Raw genomic sequence first — 16,218 nt, 5'->3', positions numbered from 1 at the left:
CGTCTGTCTGTCCCCATTGTCCCAATGTCCCCAATGTCCCCCTGTCCGTCCGTCTGTCCCCAATGTCCGTCCGTCCCTCACCCTCGCTCTCCTGTGTCCGTCTGTCCCCAATGTCCCCATTGTCCCCAATGTCCGTCTGTCCGTCCGTCCCTCACCCTCGCTCTCCCGTGTCCATCTGTCCGTCCCCAATGTGTCCCCATTGTCCCCAATGTCCGTCCGTCCGTCCCTCACCCTCGCTCTCCTGTGTCCGTCTGTCTGTCCCCAATGTGTCCCCATTGTCCCCAATGTCCCTCTGTCCGTCCCTCACCCTCGCTCTCCTGTGTCCGTCTGTCTGTCCCCATTGTCCCCAATGTCCATCCGTCCGTCCGTCCCTCACCCTCGCTCTCCTGTGTCCGTCTGTCCCCATTGTCCCCAATGTCCCACTGTCCGTCTGTCCGTCCCTCACCCTCGCTCTCCTGTGTCCGTCTGTCCCCAATGTGTCCCCACTGTCCCCAATGTCCCCCTGTCTGTCCGTCCCTCACCCTCGCTCTCCTGTGTCCGTCTGTCCGTCCCCATTGTCCCCAATGTGTCCCCATTGTCCCCATTGTCCGTCTGTCCGTCCCTCACCCTCGCTCTCCTGTGTCCGTCTGTCTGTCCCCAATGTGTCCCCAATGTCCCCAATGTCCGTCTGTCCGTCCCTCACCCTCGCTCTCCTGTGTCCGTCTGTCCATCCCCAATGTGTCCCCAATGTCCCCAATGTCCGTCTGTCCGTCCCTCACCCTCGCTCTCCTGTGTCCGTCTGTCCGGGCTCTCGGGCCGTGGGCGGGCCTCAGCGCTCTGCGTGGGGGCGGGCAGGGGCGGCTCCGTCCCCGCTGTCCCCGCCCCCCTCCCCCCTCGGTGTCCCCGCCCATTTCCCCGCCCCCTCCCGGCCCCGCCCCTCCCCCGCCGCTGTCGCCGCTCTCGGAGCCCGAATCCCAGCGGGGGGCGGGGCCTCGACCTGCGGGGATAATTAATTAATGATCATTAATGAGAGTCATTAATTAAAGCTGATTAAAGTCCATTAAATGAACGAAAATTGAAAATTTTCCTCTCAAAATTCCCCAAAAAATCCGCCCAAAATGAACCCAAAATGACCCCGAAATTAAGCGGGAATTAACCTAAAATTAATAATTAATTAAAATTAATTAATTAGAGTTAATTCGGAGCGACTAAAATGAACCAGAATTTAAAATATCGGCCCGAAATGCCCGAAAATTCAGCCAAAATTCGCTGAAATTCACCTGAAATTAACCCCAAATTTACCTAAAATTAATTAATTAATTAAAATTAATTAATTAGAGTTAATTCGGAGCGACTAAAATGAACAAAAATTTAAAAATATCGGCCCGAAATGCCCGAAAATTCAGCCAAATTCGCTGAAATTCACCTGAAATTCACCTAAAATTAACCCCAAATTTACCTATAATTAATTAATTAGTGGAAATTAATTAATTAAAGGTAGAAGAGCCACATGGAATGGACCAAAATTCACTGAAATCCCTGAAAATTCAGCCAAAATTCAACCAAAATTCACCTGAAATTAACCCCAAATTTACCTACAATTAATTAATTAATGGAAATTAATTAATTAAAGGTAAAAGAGCCATGGAAAATGAACAAAATTCACTGAAATCCCTGAAAATTCAGCCAAAATTCGCCTGAAATTCACCTAAAATTCACCCCAAATTTACCTACAATTAATTAATTAGTGGAAATTAATTAATTAAAGGTAAAAGAGCCACATGGAATAAACCAAAATTCACTGAAATCCCCGAAAATTCAACCAAAATCCCTGAAAATTCACCCGAAATTTCCTGAATGACAATTAACGGGAATTCGTTAATTAAAGTTCATGAAAAGAACCAAAATCAACAAAATTCACTCAAAATCAGCCAAAATTACTCCAAAATCAAAGAAAATCAAACAAAATGACCCAAAATCGCCTGAAATTCACCCAAAATCGAACAAAATCCTAAAATATGCAGCCAAATTCAGCCAAAATCAGCAAAAATTCACCCAAAATCAACGAAAATTCACCCCAAATCAGCCAAAATTAACGAATTTCACCCCAAATCAACCAAAATTAATGAAAATTCACCCCAAAATCAACCAAAATTCACCCGAATTTACCCCAAAATCACAAAAAAAGGCCCCAAAAATCCTCCCAAATCCCCCAAAAAGGCCCCAAATTCCTTCAAAATTGACCCAAAACGGCCCCAAATCCCCTCCCCCACCCACAAAATGGCCCAAATCTCCTGAATTTCACCCCAAAATGTCCCCAAATCCCTTTCACCACCCCCAAAATGTCCCCAAAATGTCCCCAAATCCCCTCGGCAGCCCAAATTCCTCGAATTTCCCCCAAATTCCCTCCCCCATCCAAAAAATGTCCCCAAATCCCCCTAAAATGTCCCCAAATTCCCCGGAAATGGCCCCAAATCCCCTCCCCCAGCCCTCCATGGCCCCAAATCGGCCCCAAATCGCCCCAAAATTGTCCCCAAACCCCCTCAAATGTCCCCAAATCCCCTCCCCCGCCCCCAGATGTCCCGGATGTCCCCAAACGCCCCCAAAATGTCCCCAAATCCCCCAAAATGTCCCCAAATCCCCTCCCCCCCGTACCTGTCCCTCTGTCCTCTGTCCCCGCGCGGGGCCCACGTGGCCCATGAGGGGGAAGGGGGCGTGGCCTCACCTGAGAGGGGGCGGGGCCAAACCTGGGAGGGGGCGAGGCCTGACCTGGGAAGGGGCGGGGCCAAACCGGGGAAGGGGATGGGGGTGAAACCTGGGAGGGGGCGGGACCAGACCTTGGGAGAGGGCGTGGCCTCACAGAGAGGGGCGGGGCCACACCGGGGAGGGGGCGCGGCCTCAAATGGGAAGGGGCGGCACCAGATTTGAGGGGGCGGGGCCAGACCTGGAAGGGGCAGGGGCTCATCTGAGAGGAGGCGTGGTCAAACCTGGGAGGGGGCGTGGTCAAACCTGGGAGGGTCCCGAGGGGGATTTGGGGACATTTTGGGGACATTTGTGGGGATTTGGGGACATTTTGGGGACAATCGGGGGATTTGGGGACATTTTGGGGACATTTGAGTGGATTTGGAGACATTTTGGGGGGTCCCAGGAGGGATTTGGGGACATTTGTGGGGATTTGGGGACATTTTGGGGACATTTTGGGGACACTTGAGGGGATTTGGGGACATTTTTGAGGAGATTTTGGGGTCCCTGAGGGGATCTGGGGACATCCCAGTGCTCCCAGTTTGATCCCAGTCACTCCAGTTTGACCCTAAGGATTCCCAGTCCCTCCCAGTGATCCCAGTATAATCCCAGTCCATCCAGTATGGATCCCAGTCCCCCCCAGTCCATCCCAGTCCATCCCAGTATGATCCCAGTCCCTCCCAGTCCATCCCAGTATGATCCCAGTCCCTCCCAGTCCATCCCAGTAACTCCCAGTACGATCTGAGTGCCCTCCCAGTGCTCCCAGTATGATCCCAGTCCATCCCAGTATGACCCCAGTGCCATCCCAGTAACTCCCAGTATGATCTGAGTGCCCTCCAGTGCTCCCAGTTTGATCCCAGTATGATCCCAGTAACTCCCAGTATCACTCCAGTCCCCTCCCAGTCCCTCCCAGTTTATCCCAGTATAAACCAGTCCCTCCCAGTCCCTCCCAGTTTGATCCCAGTTCCCTCCCAGCAACTCCCAGTATCACTCCGGCCCCCTCCAGTCCCTCCCAGTATAAACCAGTAACCCCAAATCCCCCTTTAACCCTTTCCCAGTCCATCCCAGTCCATCCCAGTCCATCCCAGTTCCCACCTCTCCTCCCGAGCCGTTCCAGTTTCCGAGCCTCGATTTTTGTCGCAGCGCCGGAGCCTGGGGGAACGCAGGGGTCAAAATCCTCAAAAAATCCCCAAAAAATCCCAAAAAATCCCAAAAAAATCCCCAAAAACTCCCAAATTCCCCAAGATTCCCCCCCAAAAATTTCACAAAATTTCCCCCAAATTTTTCGCAAATTTCCCCAAAATTTTCTCCAAATTTCCCCCAAACTTCTCTTGAATTTCCCAAAATTTCTCCCAAATTTCTCCCAAATTCCCCCCCAATTTCTCCACATTTTTTTCCAAATTTAAATGTCCCCCAATTTTTTCCCCAATTTTCTCTCAATTTTCTCCCAATTTTCCCCCAATTTTTTATGGTATTTTCCCCAATTTTTTATGGTATTTACTCCAATATTCCCCCATTTTTTAACTGCATTTACCCCAAATTTCCCCCAATTTTCCCCCAATTTTCTCCCCAAACTGCCCCATTTTTCTCCCAATGTTTTACCGTATTTCCTGATTTTTTGTCCCATTTTTGCCCATTTTTTTCCCAAATATCTCCCAATTTTCCCCCAATTTTTTATGTTACTTCCCCCCATTTTTTTACCGTATCTACGGCAATATTCCCTATTTTTTTTACCGTATTTACCCCAATATTCCCCCATTTTTCCCTCATTCTTTACCGTATTTACCCCATTTTTTCCCCGTTTTTTCCCCCGTATTTTCCCCAAACCCCGCCCGATTTCCTCGCGGTTTTTTTGCCCCAAAACCCCCGTTTTTCCCCCCAATCCGTTACTCACACGCAGCACTGTTTTTTGGTGTTGGGCCCCCCGAATTTGGGTTTGTCCCTGCAGTTGGGGCAGTGCCCGCAGTCCTGGCCCCTCCGGCACCCCCAGCACCTCCCGCTGCTTTTGCCCAAATTCCCCATTTCTAACCCCAAATTTCTCCCAACTTTTCCCCAAAATTTCCCCTATTTTTTTACCTTATTTACCCCAAATTTCCCCCAATTTCCCCCAACTTTTTCCCACAAACTGCCCCATTTTTCTGCCAATGTTTTACCATATTAACCGATTTTTTTACCCATTTTTTTCCCAAATTTCTCCCAATTTTCCCCCAAACTTCTCCCAGTTGTCCCCCAATTTTTTATGGTATTTCCCCCCATTTCCCCCTATTTTTTTATCATATTTACCCCAATTTTCCCCCAATTTTTTCCCAAACTGCCCAATTTTTCTCCCAATGTTTTACCGTATTTACCAAAATTTTTTCCCATTTTTGCCCATTTTCCCCCCATTTTTTTCCTATATTTCCCCCAATTTTTTATGGTATTTCCCCCCATTTTTTACCTTATTTACCCCAATATTCCCCCTTCTTTTTACCGTATTTACCCCAATATTCCGCCATTTTTTTACCGTATTTACCCCAATATTCCGCCATTTTTTCCCCAAACCCCGCCCGATTTCCTCGCGGTTTTTTTTGCCCCAAAACCCCCGTTTTTCCCCCCAATCCGTTACTCACACGCAGCACTGTTTTTTGGTGTTGGGCCCCCCGAATTTGGGTTTGTCCCTGCAGTTGGGGCAGTGCCCGCAGTCCTGGCCCCTCCTGCACCCCTGGCCCCTCCCGCTGCCTTTGCCCAAATTCCCCATTTCTAACCCCAAATTTCTCCCAACTTTTCCCCTCAATTTTTTCCTGATATTTCCCCAAAATTTCCCCTATTTTTTTACCTTATTTACCCCAAATTTCTCCCAATTTCCCCCAACTTTTTCCCACAAACTGCCCCATTTTTCTCCCAATGTTTTACCGTATTTACCGATTTTTTTACCCATTATTTTCCCAAATTTCTCCCAATTTTCCCCCAAACTTCTCCCAGTTGTCCCCCAATTTTTTATGGTATTTCCCCCCATTTCCCCCTATTTTTTTATCATATTTACCCCAATTTTCCCCCAATTTTTTCCCAAACTGCCCAATTTTTCTCCCAATGTTTTACCGTATTTACCAAAATTTTTTCCCATTTTTGCCCATTTTCCCCCCATTTTTTTCCTATATTTCCCCCAATTTTTTATGGTATTTCCCCCAATTTTTTACCTTATTTACCCCAATATTCCCCCTTCTTTTTACCGTATTTACCCCAATATTCCGCCATTTTTTTACCGTATTTACCCCAATATTCCGCCATTTTTTCCCCAAACCCCGCCCGATTTCCTCGCGGTTTTTTTGCCCCAAAACCCCCGTTTTTCCCCCCAATCCGTTACTCACACGCAGCACTGTTTTTTGGTGTTGGGCCCCCCGAATTTGGGTTTGTCCCTGCAGTTGGGGCAGTGCCCGCAGTCCTGGCCCCTCCGGCACCCCCGGCACCGCCCGCACCGCGACCCCCGCGGGCCCCTGGGCCGGCCCTGAGGGGGCGGGGGGCGTGGCCCGCAGCGCGCGGGGGGCGGGGCCTGAGCTGGGGGCGGGGTCTGGGCTGAGGGCGGTGCCTGAGCTGAGGGCGGTGCCTGAGCGGGGGGCGGGGTTTGAGCGGTGGGCGGGGTTTGAGCAGGGGGCGTGGCCTCGGAGGGGTCGGGGCTGGGGCGGGGCCGTTTGGGACGCGCCCCCCCCGCCCCTGAGGGCTCCAAGGCTGAGGAGAGAAAAAGAGAAAAAAAATTGGGGTGAATTTGGGGATTTTTGGGGTTAATTTGGGGTCTGAGGGGTTAATTTGGGGTTTGAGGGGTTAATTTGGGGTTTGAGGGGTTAATTTGGGGTTAATTTGGGAGTTTTGGGGGTTTATTTGGGGATAATTTGGGGATTTTAGGGGTTAATTTGGGGGTTAATTTAGGACTTTTGGGGGTTTATTTGGGGATAATTCGGGGATTTTTTAGGGTTTATTTGGGGATAATTTGGGTTTTTTTGGGTCTCTCACCTTCAGAGACGGTGCCAGGATAAATTTTTGGGGTTTTAGGAGTGGATTTTGGGATATTTTGGGTCTTAGAGGTGGATTTTTGGGATTTTTAAGGTTTTAGGAGTGGATTTTTGGGATATTTTGGGTTTTAGGGGTGGAATTGTTGGGATTTGGGGTGGATTTTTTTGGGATTTTGGGCTTTTAGGGGTGGATTTTGGGATATTTTGGGTTTTAGGAGTGGATTTTTTGGTTTTAGAGATGGATTTTTGGGGTTTTTTAGGTTTTAGAAGTGGATTTTTGGGATTTTGGGGTGGGTTTTAAGGGCAGATTTTTGGGCTTTTTGGGGCGGATTTTGGGATTTTTTTTGGGGTTTTAGGGGTGGATTTTGGGGGTGGATTTTGGGGGTTTTTTTGGGGTTTTAGGGGTGGATTTTTTAGGTTTTTTGGGGTGGAATTTTTGGGATATTTCAGGTTTTATTGGTGAATTTTTGGGATTTTTTGGGATTTTGGGGTGGATTTTTTGGGTTTTTTTGGGTTTTCGGGGTGGATTTTTGGGGTTTTTTGGGGTTTTTTGGGTCCCTCACCTTCAGGGGGGGTGCCAGGCTCGGGGGGAGGGGCTCTCCTGCAGACGTGCTTGATCCGGGGGGACCCCTGGGAAATTATTTGGGGCAATTTTGGGGAATTTTGGGGCAATTTGGGGGAGTCAGGGGCACCCCCAGGGCCCCCAAAACCCTCCCCAAAAAAAATCCCCAAATTCCTGTGAAAATGCAGAGCCTGAAATGAGCCCAAATCCCACCCAAAAATCCCCAAATCCTCCCAAAAATCCACCCAAAAATCCACCCAAAATCCCCCCTCAAAATTCCCCCCAAAATTCCCAAAATCCTCCCAAAAAACCAAAAAAAATTCCACAAAAATTCACCCTAAAATCCAAAAATTCACCCAAACCTCTAAAATTTCTATTCGAACCCCAAAAATCCATCAAAATTTGGAAAAATTGCCCCAAAATTTAAAAAAAATTCATCTAAAATCTAAAAAAATCCACCAAAAATACTTAAAATATTGGCCCGAAATGGGAAATAACTGAAATCCACCAAAAACTCCCAAAAAATCCCAAAGTTCTACCCAAAAAACCCCTAAGATAAAAACAAATTATCCCAATATAAAAAGAACTTTAAAAAAATCCCACAAAATTCAAAAAACTCCACCCAAAATCCCAAAAATCCGCCCTGAAATTCCCCAAAAATTCCCCAAAAAGTTCCACCCAAAACCCCCCCAAAATTGCTCTAAAAAGTTCAAAATTTCCCAAAATTCCCCAAATTTCCCAAAATTTCTACAGATTCCCCAGAATTTCCCAAAATTTCCCCAAATTTTCCCCCATTTTTCCCAATTCTCACCTGGGGCTCTCCCAGGGGCTCCTCGGGCTCCTCTGACCCCACCTGAAAAGACCCAAAAAAGCCAAAATTGATCAAAATTTCACAAAAATACCAAAATTCCCCAAAATCTCTCAGAAGTTCCCCAAAATCTTCCCCAAAATGGAGAAAAATCCCCCAAAAAAATCCCCCCAAAATCCCCTAAATTTTCCCCAAAATCCCTTCAAAATTTGCCCCAAATCCCCCAAAAATTCCCCAAAAATCAAAAAAATCTCCCGAATTCCCCAAAAAATCAAAAAAATTCCAATCAATTTCCCCCAAATCTCCCAAAATCCACTGAAATTGCCCCAAAATTTCCCACAAAATCCCATAAATTTCACCAAAATTGCCCCAAATTTCCCAAATTCTCCCAAAATCCCAAGAATTCTCCAAATCTCTAAAAATCCCCTCAAAATCCCCCCAAAATTTCGTAAAATTCCCCAAAAATTCCCGTAAAATCTGCAAATTTTCCCAAAATTCCTCCAAAAATCCCCCAAATTCTCCAAAATCTCCCCCAAAATTTCCCCCAAATTATCCCAAACTTCCCAAAAAATTTCCGCAAAATTTCCGCCAAATTCTCCCATAATTTTCCCCCAAAATCTCCAATTTTTTCCCAAAAATTCTCCAAAATTCCCAAAAAAAAATCCTCCTCAAAATGCCCCCAAATTCCACCAAAAATCCTCGAATTGTCCCAAAATTCCCCCCAAAATTTCCCAAAATTCCCCGTAAAATCCCCGAATTTCCCAGAATCCCCAAATTTTCCATTAAAATTTGCCCGAATTCCCCGGAATTTCCCCCAATTTCCCTCACCCGGCCCCTCCTGCGGTCGATCCTCCCCAGCTGCAGCCGGGCCCGGCTCAGCAGGTCGAAGACACGCCCCGTGACGTCATCGCTCAGCCCCGTGACGTCATCGCCCGGCCTCGTGACGCCCTCGGGTTCCGCCCCGACCTCAGCAGGCCCCGCCCCGCCCTCCCCGCCGCCGCTTCCGGTTTGGATGACGTCACTTCCGGCCGCGCCCTCAGCAGCCCCCAGCGGTCGGAGGGCGAGGTTGTTCAAACCGGAAGTGGGCAGGAGTTGAGCCGGAAGTTGTGTTGTTGCACCGGAAGTAGGCGTGGCTTGGGTCGGAAGTGGCGGGTTAGGGGCTGAAGTGGGCGTGGCTTGGACAGGAAGTTGTTGACTGGGAGATGGAGTGGGCGTGGCTTGCACCGGAAGTTGGAGGGCGTGGCTTACGGGCGGCGGGGAGCGCAGTGATTGGTAGATGCGGAGGTGGGCGGGGCTTGGGGTGAAGAGGGGAGTTTGCAGCAAAAGGGGGCGGGGCCGGAAGGGGGCAGGGCCTGGGGAGGTCAGCGCGGGGTCAAAGGTCACGGTGGGCTCGGCCAGGGTCACCTGCAGCAAACGCAGGGGCACCCCGGGGTCAAAGGTCACCGGGGGGTCAAAGGCCGGCCCAGGGTTCCCAAAGGGGGCGGGGCCTCCCGCTGTCCTTGAGATGCTCCCAGTGACGTCACCACTGGGCCTGATGACGTCATCGCCGTCCCCAATTGCGTCGTCAGCGTCCTGGGCGGCGGCTACGCCGTCGATGACATCACTGCCGTTCTCTGTGACGTCATCAGTGCCGTTGGCGACGTCACCGCCGCCTTTGATGACGTCACTGGCGGTCTCAGAAACGCGAGGCGGCGAGGCGATGACGTCACAGGCCGGTCCAATGGCATCGCAGGGAGGCTCGATGACGTCACAGGCTGGTTTGATGACGCCACAGGTGGGTTTGATGACATCACAAGTGGGTTTGATGACATCACAGGCGGGTTTTATGATGTCACAGGCTGGGTTGATGACGTCATGGGCGGGTTTGGTGACATCACAGATGGCTTTGGTGACATCACAGGCGGGTTTGGTGACATCACAGAGGGGTTTGATGACATCACAGGCGGATCCGACGACTTCCTGTCTCGGCGCGATGACGTCATCGGTGAGGTCGATGACGTCACAGCCGCGTTTGGTCACCTCGGGGCCGCCTTTGATGACGTCACAGCCGGGTTTGACGACGTCACGGCCAACCCTGACGACGTCGCGGCCGCCCCTGATGACGTCGTCGCACGGCTTGATGACGACGCGGCTCGGCCGGATGACGTCGTAGGCGGCCTTGATGACGTCACGGCCCAGCTTGATGACGTCACCGCCGTCCCAGCGGAACGTCGGCGCCCTCAGGATGGCCCGGCGGGGGGAGGGCACCCCCAAAGGGGCCCTGGGAGGGGCTTGGGGGGTCCCTGGGGTCACCCTGGGAGTCCCCAAGGGGTCCCCAAGGGGGTCCCAGGTGGATTTTGGGGGGTCCCGGGTGGATTTTGGGGCATCCTGGGTGGATTTTGGGGGGTCCCAGGTGTGTCTGGTGGGGTCCCGAGTGGATTTTGGGGGGTCCTGGGTGGATTTTGGGGGGTCCCAAGTGTCCTCATGGGGGTCCTGGGGTTCACTTGGGGTCCCCAGAGAGTCCCGAGGGGTCCTGGGGGGTTCCCGGGTGGATTTTGGGGGGTCCCTGGGGAGGTCCTGGGTGCCACATGAGGTCCCCAAAGGATCCCAGGTGGATTTTGGGGGGTCCCAGGTGGATTTTGGGGGGTTTTGAGCAGAATTTGGAGGGTCCCGGGTGGATTTTGGGATGTTTCGGGTGGATTTTGGGAGGTCCTGGGTGGATTTTGGGGTGTTTCGGGTGGAATTTGGGGGATTTTGGGTCTCCCCAAGGATCTCCTGGCTGTCCCCAAGGGTGTCCCAGGTGGAATTTGGGGGGTCCTGGGCAGATTTTGGGGTGTTTTGGGTGGAATTTGGGGGATTTTGGGTCTCCCCAAGGAGCTCCTGGCTGTACCCGAGGGGGTCCTGGGCAGATTTTGGGGGGTTTTGGGTGAATTTTGGGGCGGTTTGGGTGGATTTTGAAGGGTCCTGGATGTCCCCAAGGAGGCCCTGGCTGTCCCCAAGGTGGTCCCGAGTGGATTTTGGGGAGTTTTGGGTAAATTTTGAGGTGTTTTGGGCCGATTTGGGGGGATTTTGGGGGTCCGGGCCGTCCCTGGAGTTCCCGCCGATCACTTCCGGGGTGGGCATGTCCGCGAAGCGCCGCGGGGGCCTGATTGGCCGAGCCGAACGAGCGCTGACCAATGGCATCACGAACTGCCGCCGCAAGCCCCGCCCACTGCCGCTGCGGCTCCTGGCCCCGCCCCCTCGGCCGCGGGGGGCGGAGTCCGCGGTGGAAGCTCCGCCCCCTCTGCCGCCGCGCCCCCTCCGCCAGACTCCGCCCCTAAAGCGCAGCAGGCGGAGCCGAGGGCGGGGCTTGAGGCGAGGTGGGCGGGGTAAAGGCGAGGAGGCCACGCCCCCCACGCGGGGCGGGGAGGGGGCGGAGCCAGAGGGGAGCCGGGAGCCTGTGGGGGAGGAGAGAGGGGTCAGGGGGGATTTTGGGGGAATTTTGGGGGATTTTGGGTTCATTTAGGGGGATTTTGAGGGGAATTTTGGGTGGGATTTTGGGGGGTCCTGGGTGAATTTTTGTTGATTTTTGGGGGGGATTTTAGGGGGTCCTGGGGACATTTTGGGGGGTGGGGGGGGGGGAATTTGGGAAATTTTGGGCAAATTTTGGGTGATTTTGGGCAAATTTTGGGTGATTTTGGGTAATTTGGGGCATTTTGGGGTGATTTTAAGGTGATTTAGGGTAATTTTGGGGTGATTTAGGGTAATTTTTGGGGTGATTTTGGGCAATTTTGGGGTTATTTTTGGCAATTTTGGGGTCACTGACCTCTGCGGGAGCGCCGTGGGGGGAGGGGCATCTCCAGCTCCTCGGGGAGGAACCCCCGGAACTCCTCCTGTGGAGGGGGGCGGGGTCAGACACGGCCACGCCCACAAAGCCACACCCCCTTCCCATAGCCACGCCCCTTTTCCAGGCTAAAACCCAAAAATCTGCTCAAAAAAACCCCAAATTCCTGCCCCAAAATCCCTCAGGATCCTCCAAAACTGCCCCAAAAATCCTGAAATTCTCTCAAAATTTGCTCCAAAACCCCTAAGGACCCTTCAGACCCCTCAAAATCCCCTCAGAATTGCCCAAAATCTCCTCAGAATCCACAAAAATCCCCTAAAAATGCCCCCAAAACCTCTCAGGACCCTTCAGACCCCTCAGGATCCCCAAAATCTCCTGAAAACCCCAAAAATTTCATCAAGAACCCCCAAAATCTCCTCAAAATCTCAAAATCACTCAAATCCCTCTCAACCACCCTGAAATCCGCCCAATTTCCCATAAATTCCCTCGAGGACCACCCCAAACCCCACAGGACTCCTCAAATCCTCTCAGAACCCCCCCAAAATATCCCAAAATCCCCCCCAAAATCTCCTCAGAACTCCCCAAATTCCCAGAAATCCCCTCAAGAATCCCAAAACAACCGAAAAATCTCCTCAGAAACCCCCAAATCCACCCAAATCCCCTCAAGAATCCCAAAATCCCCCCAAAATGCCCCCAAATCCCCTCAGAACCCCACAATTCCTCCGTCACCCCCTCAGGACCCCTCAAATCCCCCCCAAATCCCCTCAGAACACCTCAAATCACCCCAAAATGCCCCAAATCCCCTCAGAACACCTCAAATCACCCCAAAATGCCCCAAATCCCCTCAGAACACCTCAAATCACCCCAAAATGCCCCAAATCCCCTCAGAACACCTCAAATCACCCCAAAATGCCCCAAATCCCCTCAGAACGCCTCAAATCCCCTCAGAATGCCTCAAATCACCCCAAAATCCCCTCAGGACCCCTCAAATCCCCCCCAAATCCCCTCAAAACGCCTCAAATTCCCCAAAAATCCCCCCAAATCCCCTCAGGACCCCCCAATTCCTCCGTCACCCCCTCAGGACCCACCAATTCCCCCAAAATCCTCTCCAGAATTCCCAAATCCCCTCAACATCACTGAACTTACCCCCCCCAAAACCACCTCAAGAACCTCAGATCCCCTCAATTCCCCCCAAAATCCCCTCAGGACCACCCAAATTCCCCCAAAATCCCCACAGGACCCCCCAATTACACCGAAATCCCTTCAGATTTCCCCCTCACCCCCTCAGGAGCCACCAAACAGGCCCAAATCCCCTCAGAACGCCCCAAAACCTCCTCAGAATCACCCAAATCCCCTCAGGACTCCCCAAAACCTCCTCAAAATCACCCAAATCCCCTCAGGACTCCCCAAAACCTCCTCAAAATCACCCAAATCCCCTCAGGACCCCCCAAAACCTCCTCAGGATCACCCAAATCCCCTCAGGAACCTCCAAACTCCCCCAAATCCCCTCAGGACTCCCCAAAACCTCCTCAGGATCACCCAAATCCCCTCAGAACGCCCCAAAACCTCTTCAGGATCACCCAAATCCCCTCAGAACGCCCCAAAACCTCTTCAGGATCACCCAAATCCCCTCAGAAAGCCCCAAAACCTCTTCAGAATCACCCAAATCTCCTCAGGATCCCCCAAAACCTCCTCGGGACCACCCAAATCCCCTCAGGAACCTCCAAACTCCCTCAAATCCCCTCAAAAGCCTCCTAAATTCCCCCCAAATCCCCTCAGGACCCTCCTCACCCCCTCAGGACCCCTCAAACAGGCCCAAATCCCCTCAGGACCCCCCGAAACCTCCTCAGGATCAGCCAGATCCACTCAGGAACCTCCAAACTCCCTCAAATCCCCTCAGGACCCCCCAAATCCCCTCAAAACCCCCCTAAATTCCCCCCAGATCCCCTCAGGACCCCCCAGATCCCCTCAGGACCCCTCAGATCCCCTCAGGACCCCCCCAGTTCCCCTCAGAACCCCCCGAAACCTCCTCAGGATCGCCCAAATCCCCTCAGGAATCTCCAAACTCCCTCAAATCCCCTCAGGACCCTCAAAAACCCCCTAAATTCCCCCCAAATCCCCTCAGGACCCCCCTAACCCCCTCAGGACCCCTCAAACCGGCCCAAATCCCCTCAGAACCCCTCAAATCCCCTCAGGACCCCTCAAATCCCCTCAGGAACCCCCAGTTCCCCTCAGAACCCCCCGAAACCTCCTCAGGATCACCCAAATCCCCTCAGGAATCTCCAAACTCCCCCAAATGCCCTCAGGACCCCCCTAAATTTCCCTCAAATCCCTTCAGCACCCCTCAGGACCCTCCTCACCCCCTCAGGACCCCTCAAACTGGCCCAAATCACCTCAGGACCCCTCAAATCCCCTCAGGACCCCCCAGTTCCCCTCAGGAACCTCCAAAACCTCCTCAGGATCACCCAAATCCCCTCAGCAACCTCCAAACTCCCTCAAATCCCCTCAGGATCCCCAAAATCCCCTCAAAAACTCCCTAAATTCCCCCCAAATCCCCTCAGGACCCCCCTAACCCCCTCAGGACCCCTCAAACAGGCCCAAATCCCCTCAGAACCCCTCAAATCCTCTCAGGATCCCTCGAATCCCCTCAGGAACCTCCAATTCCACCCTCACCCCCTCAGGACCCCTAAATCCCCCCCCAAATCCCCTCAGGACCCCCAGAAACCTCCTCAGGATCACCCAAATCCCGTCAGGAACCTCCAAACCGGCCCAAATCCCCTAAGGACCCCCCAAAACCTCCGCAGGATCACCCAGATCCCCTCAGGAACCTCCAAACTCCTTCAAATCCCCTCAGGATCCCCCCAATTCCCCCCCCCACCCCCTCAAAGCCCCTCAGGACCCTCCAAATCCCCCTCAGTTCCCTTCTCACCCCCTCAGATCCCCTCAGGAGCCCCCGATTCCCCCTCAGGACCCCTCAAACCGCCCCAATTCTCCCCAGATCCTCTCAGAACCCCCCAAATCCTCCCTCACCCCCCTCAGGACCACCCAATTCCCGCCTCACCCCCTCAGTTCTCCCCAGTTCCCCCCCCCACTCCCCCGAGGCCTTTCCCTCCCTCCGTCCCCTCTCCCCTCAGGCCGCTCCCGCCTCCGCTCGCCCCTCACCGTTCGGTTGGGCCCGGGGCGCTCCCCGAGCAGCGCCCGCAGGCGGCGGAGGCCGCGGCCCAGAGCCACGAGCGCCCGGAGCGCGGGGTCGGGCCGGGCCGGGCCCTCGGGGCCACCCAGCGGGGTCCGGGATCGGGGAGGGCCGGGAGGGACCCGAGGCCACGGCGGGGGCCGGGCGGGGAAGCGGCCGCGGGCGGCGGCGGCGGCGGGGCCCGCCGCCATCTTGGGCCGGGGGCGGGGCCTTGGGCGGAGCCAATGGGAGAAGGGGTAGGGAGGGAAGGAGCCAATGGAAGAGGGAGATGGGAGGGGTTAAGGGTGCGAGTGGCCAATGGGAGGGAGGGAAAGGAGGGGATACGGAGGCGGGAGATGGAGGGAAGGGGAGGTGGGGTTAAATGGAAGCGGAGCGAATAGAAAAGAGCGGTGGGCGGGGTTAAAAGCAACCGGGGCCAATCGGAGCGCGAGGTGGGCGGGATAAAGGAGAGGGGAAGGCTTAGCGTAACCGGAGCCAATAAAAAACGAGTTTAAGGGAAAGCAACCAATCAGAGCGAGAATAGGGCGGGGTTGGGCAAAGCAGCGCCCAATCAGAGCGGAAAAGAGGCGGATTCTAAAAGAGGGCGGGGCTACGGCTAACCGGATCCAATGGGAGAAGGGCTGGGTGGGAAACGAACCAATCAAAACACTGATTGGGCGGAGCTTAAGTAGGGGGCGCGGCCACCCCGTGCATAACCAATCAGAGCGCTGCTAACGCCGGGGGGGCGGAGTCTCGGAGTTGAGTGGGTCCCAAGTCCATTTTGGGGGAATTTTGGGGGAATTTTGGGAGATTTTGGAGGTCCCAGCCACTTCTGGTGTGAAATTCGGATGCATTTTGTGGAATTTTGGGGATTTTTTGCGTGAATTTGGGGGGAATTTTGTGTGAGTTTCAGAGAATTTGGGGAAAATTTTGAGGAATTTGGGAGAATTTCGTAGAATTCTGGGTGATTTTGGGGAAACTTTGGGCAAAATTGGGGGAATTTGTGTGGATTTTGGGCCCAGGTATGTAAATAACCCCCAGGTGTGCAGTGGGTGTGGCCCAGATATGCAAATGTGGCCCCTCCCACTCCCCCGTTCCCCACCCCGAGCAATAAATGCACCTGGACACACCTGAATGAGTCACCTGTGCCTTTATTTTCTGTTTTAA

At 52.9% G+C, this 16,218-nt stretch overlaps 1 protein-coding gene across 2 annotated transcripts; it reads right to left on the bottom strand.

The window, feature by feature from the left end:
- Nucleotides 1-78: 78 nt before the first annotated feature.
- LOC139586094 (proline-rich protein 36-like) lies at nucleotides 79-15,299 on the bottom strand. Of its 2 annotated transcripts, none has more exons than XM_071419250.1 (9): nucleotides 15,042-15,299; nucleotides 11,862-11,928; nucleotides 8,906-11,493; nucleotides 8,081-8,122; nucleotides 7,271-7,319; nucleotides 6,168-6,426; nucleotides 4,616-4,714; nucleotides 3,817-3,873; nucleotides 79-976 (listed from the first exon to the last, which is right to left on the bottom strand). In XM_071419250.1, exons 1-9 carry the CDS (start codon nucleotides 15,261-15,263, stop codon nucleotides 679-681), a joined length of 3,681 nt encoding a protein of 1,226 aa, XP_071275351.1. In that variant the 5' UTR covers nucleotides 15,264-15,299; the 3' UTR covers nucleotides 79-678. The 2 variants fall into 2 exon arrangements, with proteins under 2 accessions (XP_071275351.1, XP_071275350.1); XM_071419249.1 differs by having other exon boundaries at nucleotides 80-976; nucleotides 7,271-7,337.
- Nucleotides 15,300-16,218: the final 919 nt, after the last annotated feature.

Source organism: Agelaius tricolor, unplaced genomic scaffold, assembly GCF_023055355.1.
Source record: "Agelaius tricolor isolate 1412-34295 unplaced genomic scaffold, bAgeTri1.0.p SCAF_102, whole genome shotgun sequence".
Lineage (NCBI taxonomy): Eukaryota > Metazoa > Chordata > Aves > Passeriformes > Icteridae > Agelaius > Agelaius tricolor.
This window is presented reverse-complemented; position numbering and strand designations above follow the sequence as displayed.

Coding starts and splice junctions, on each gene's coding strand:
- LOC139586094 (XM_071419249.1), bottom strand. CDS start 15,263: ATGGCGGCGGGCCCCGCCGCCGCCGCCGCCCGCGGCCGCTTCCCCGCC. Junction 8,123..8,905: donor TCGACCGCAGGAGGGGCCGG/GTGAGGGAAATT, acceptor GGGTCTTTTCAG/GTGGGGTCAGAGGAGCCCGA. Junction 7,338..8,080: donor AGCCCCTGGGAGAGCCCCAG/GTGAGAATTGGG, acceptor ATAATTTCCCAG/GGGTCCCCCCGGATCAAGCA.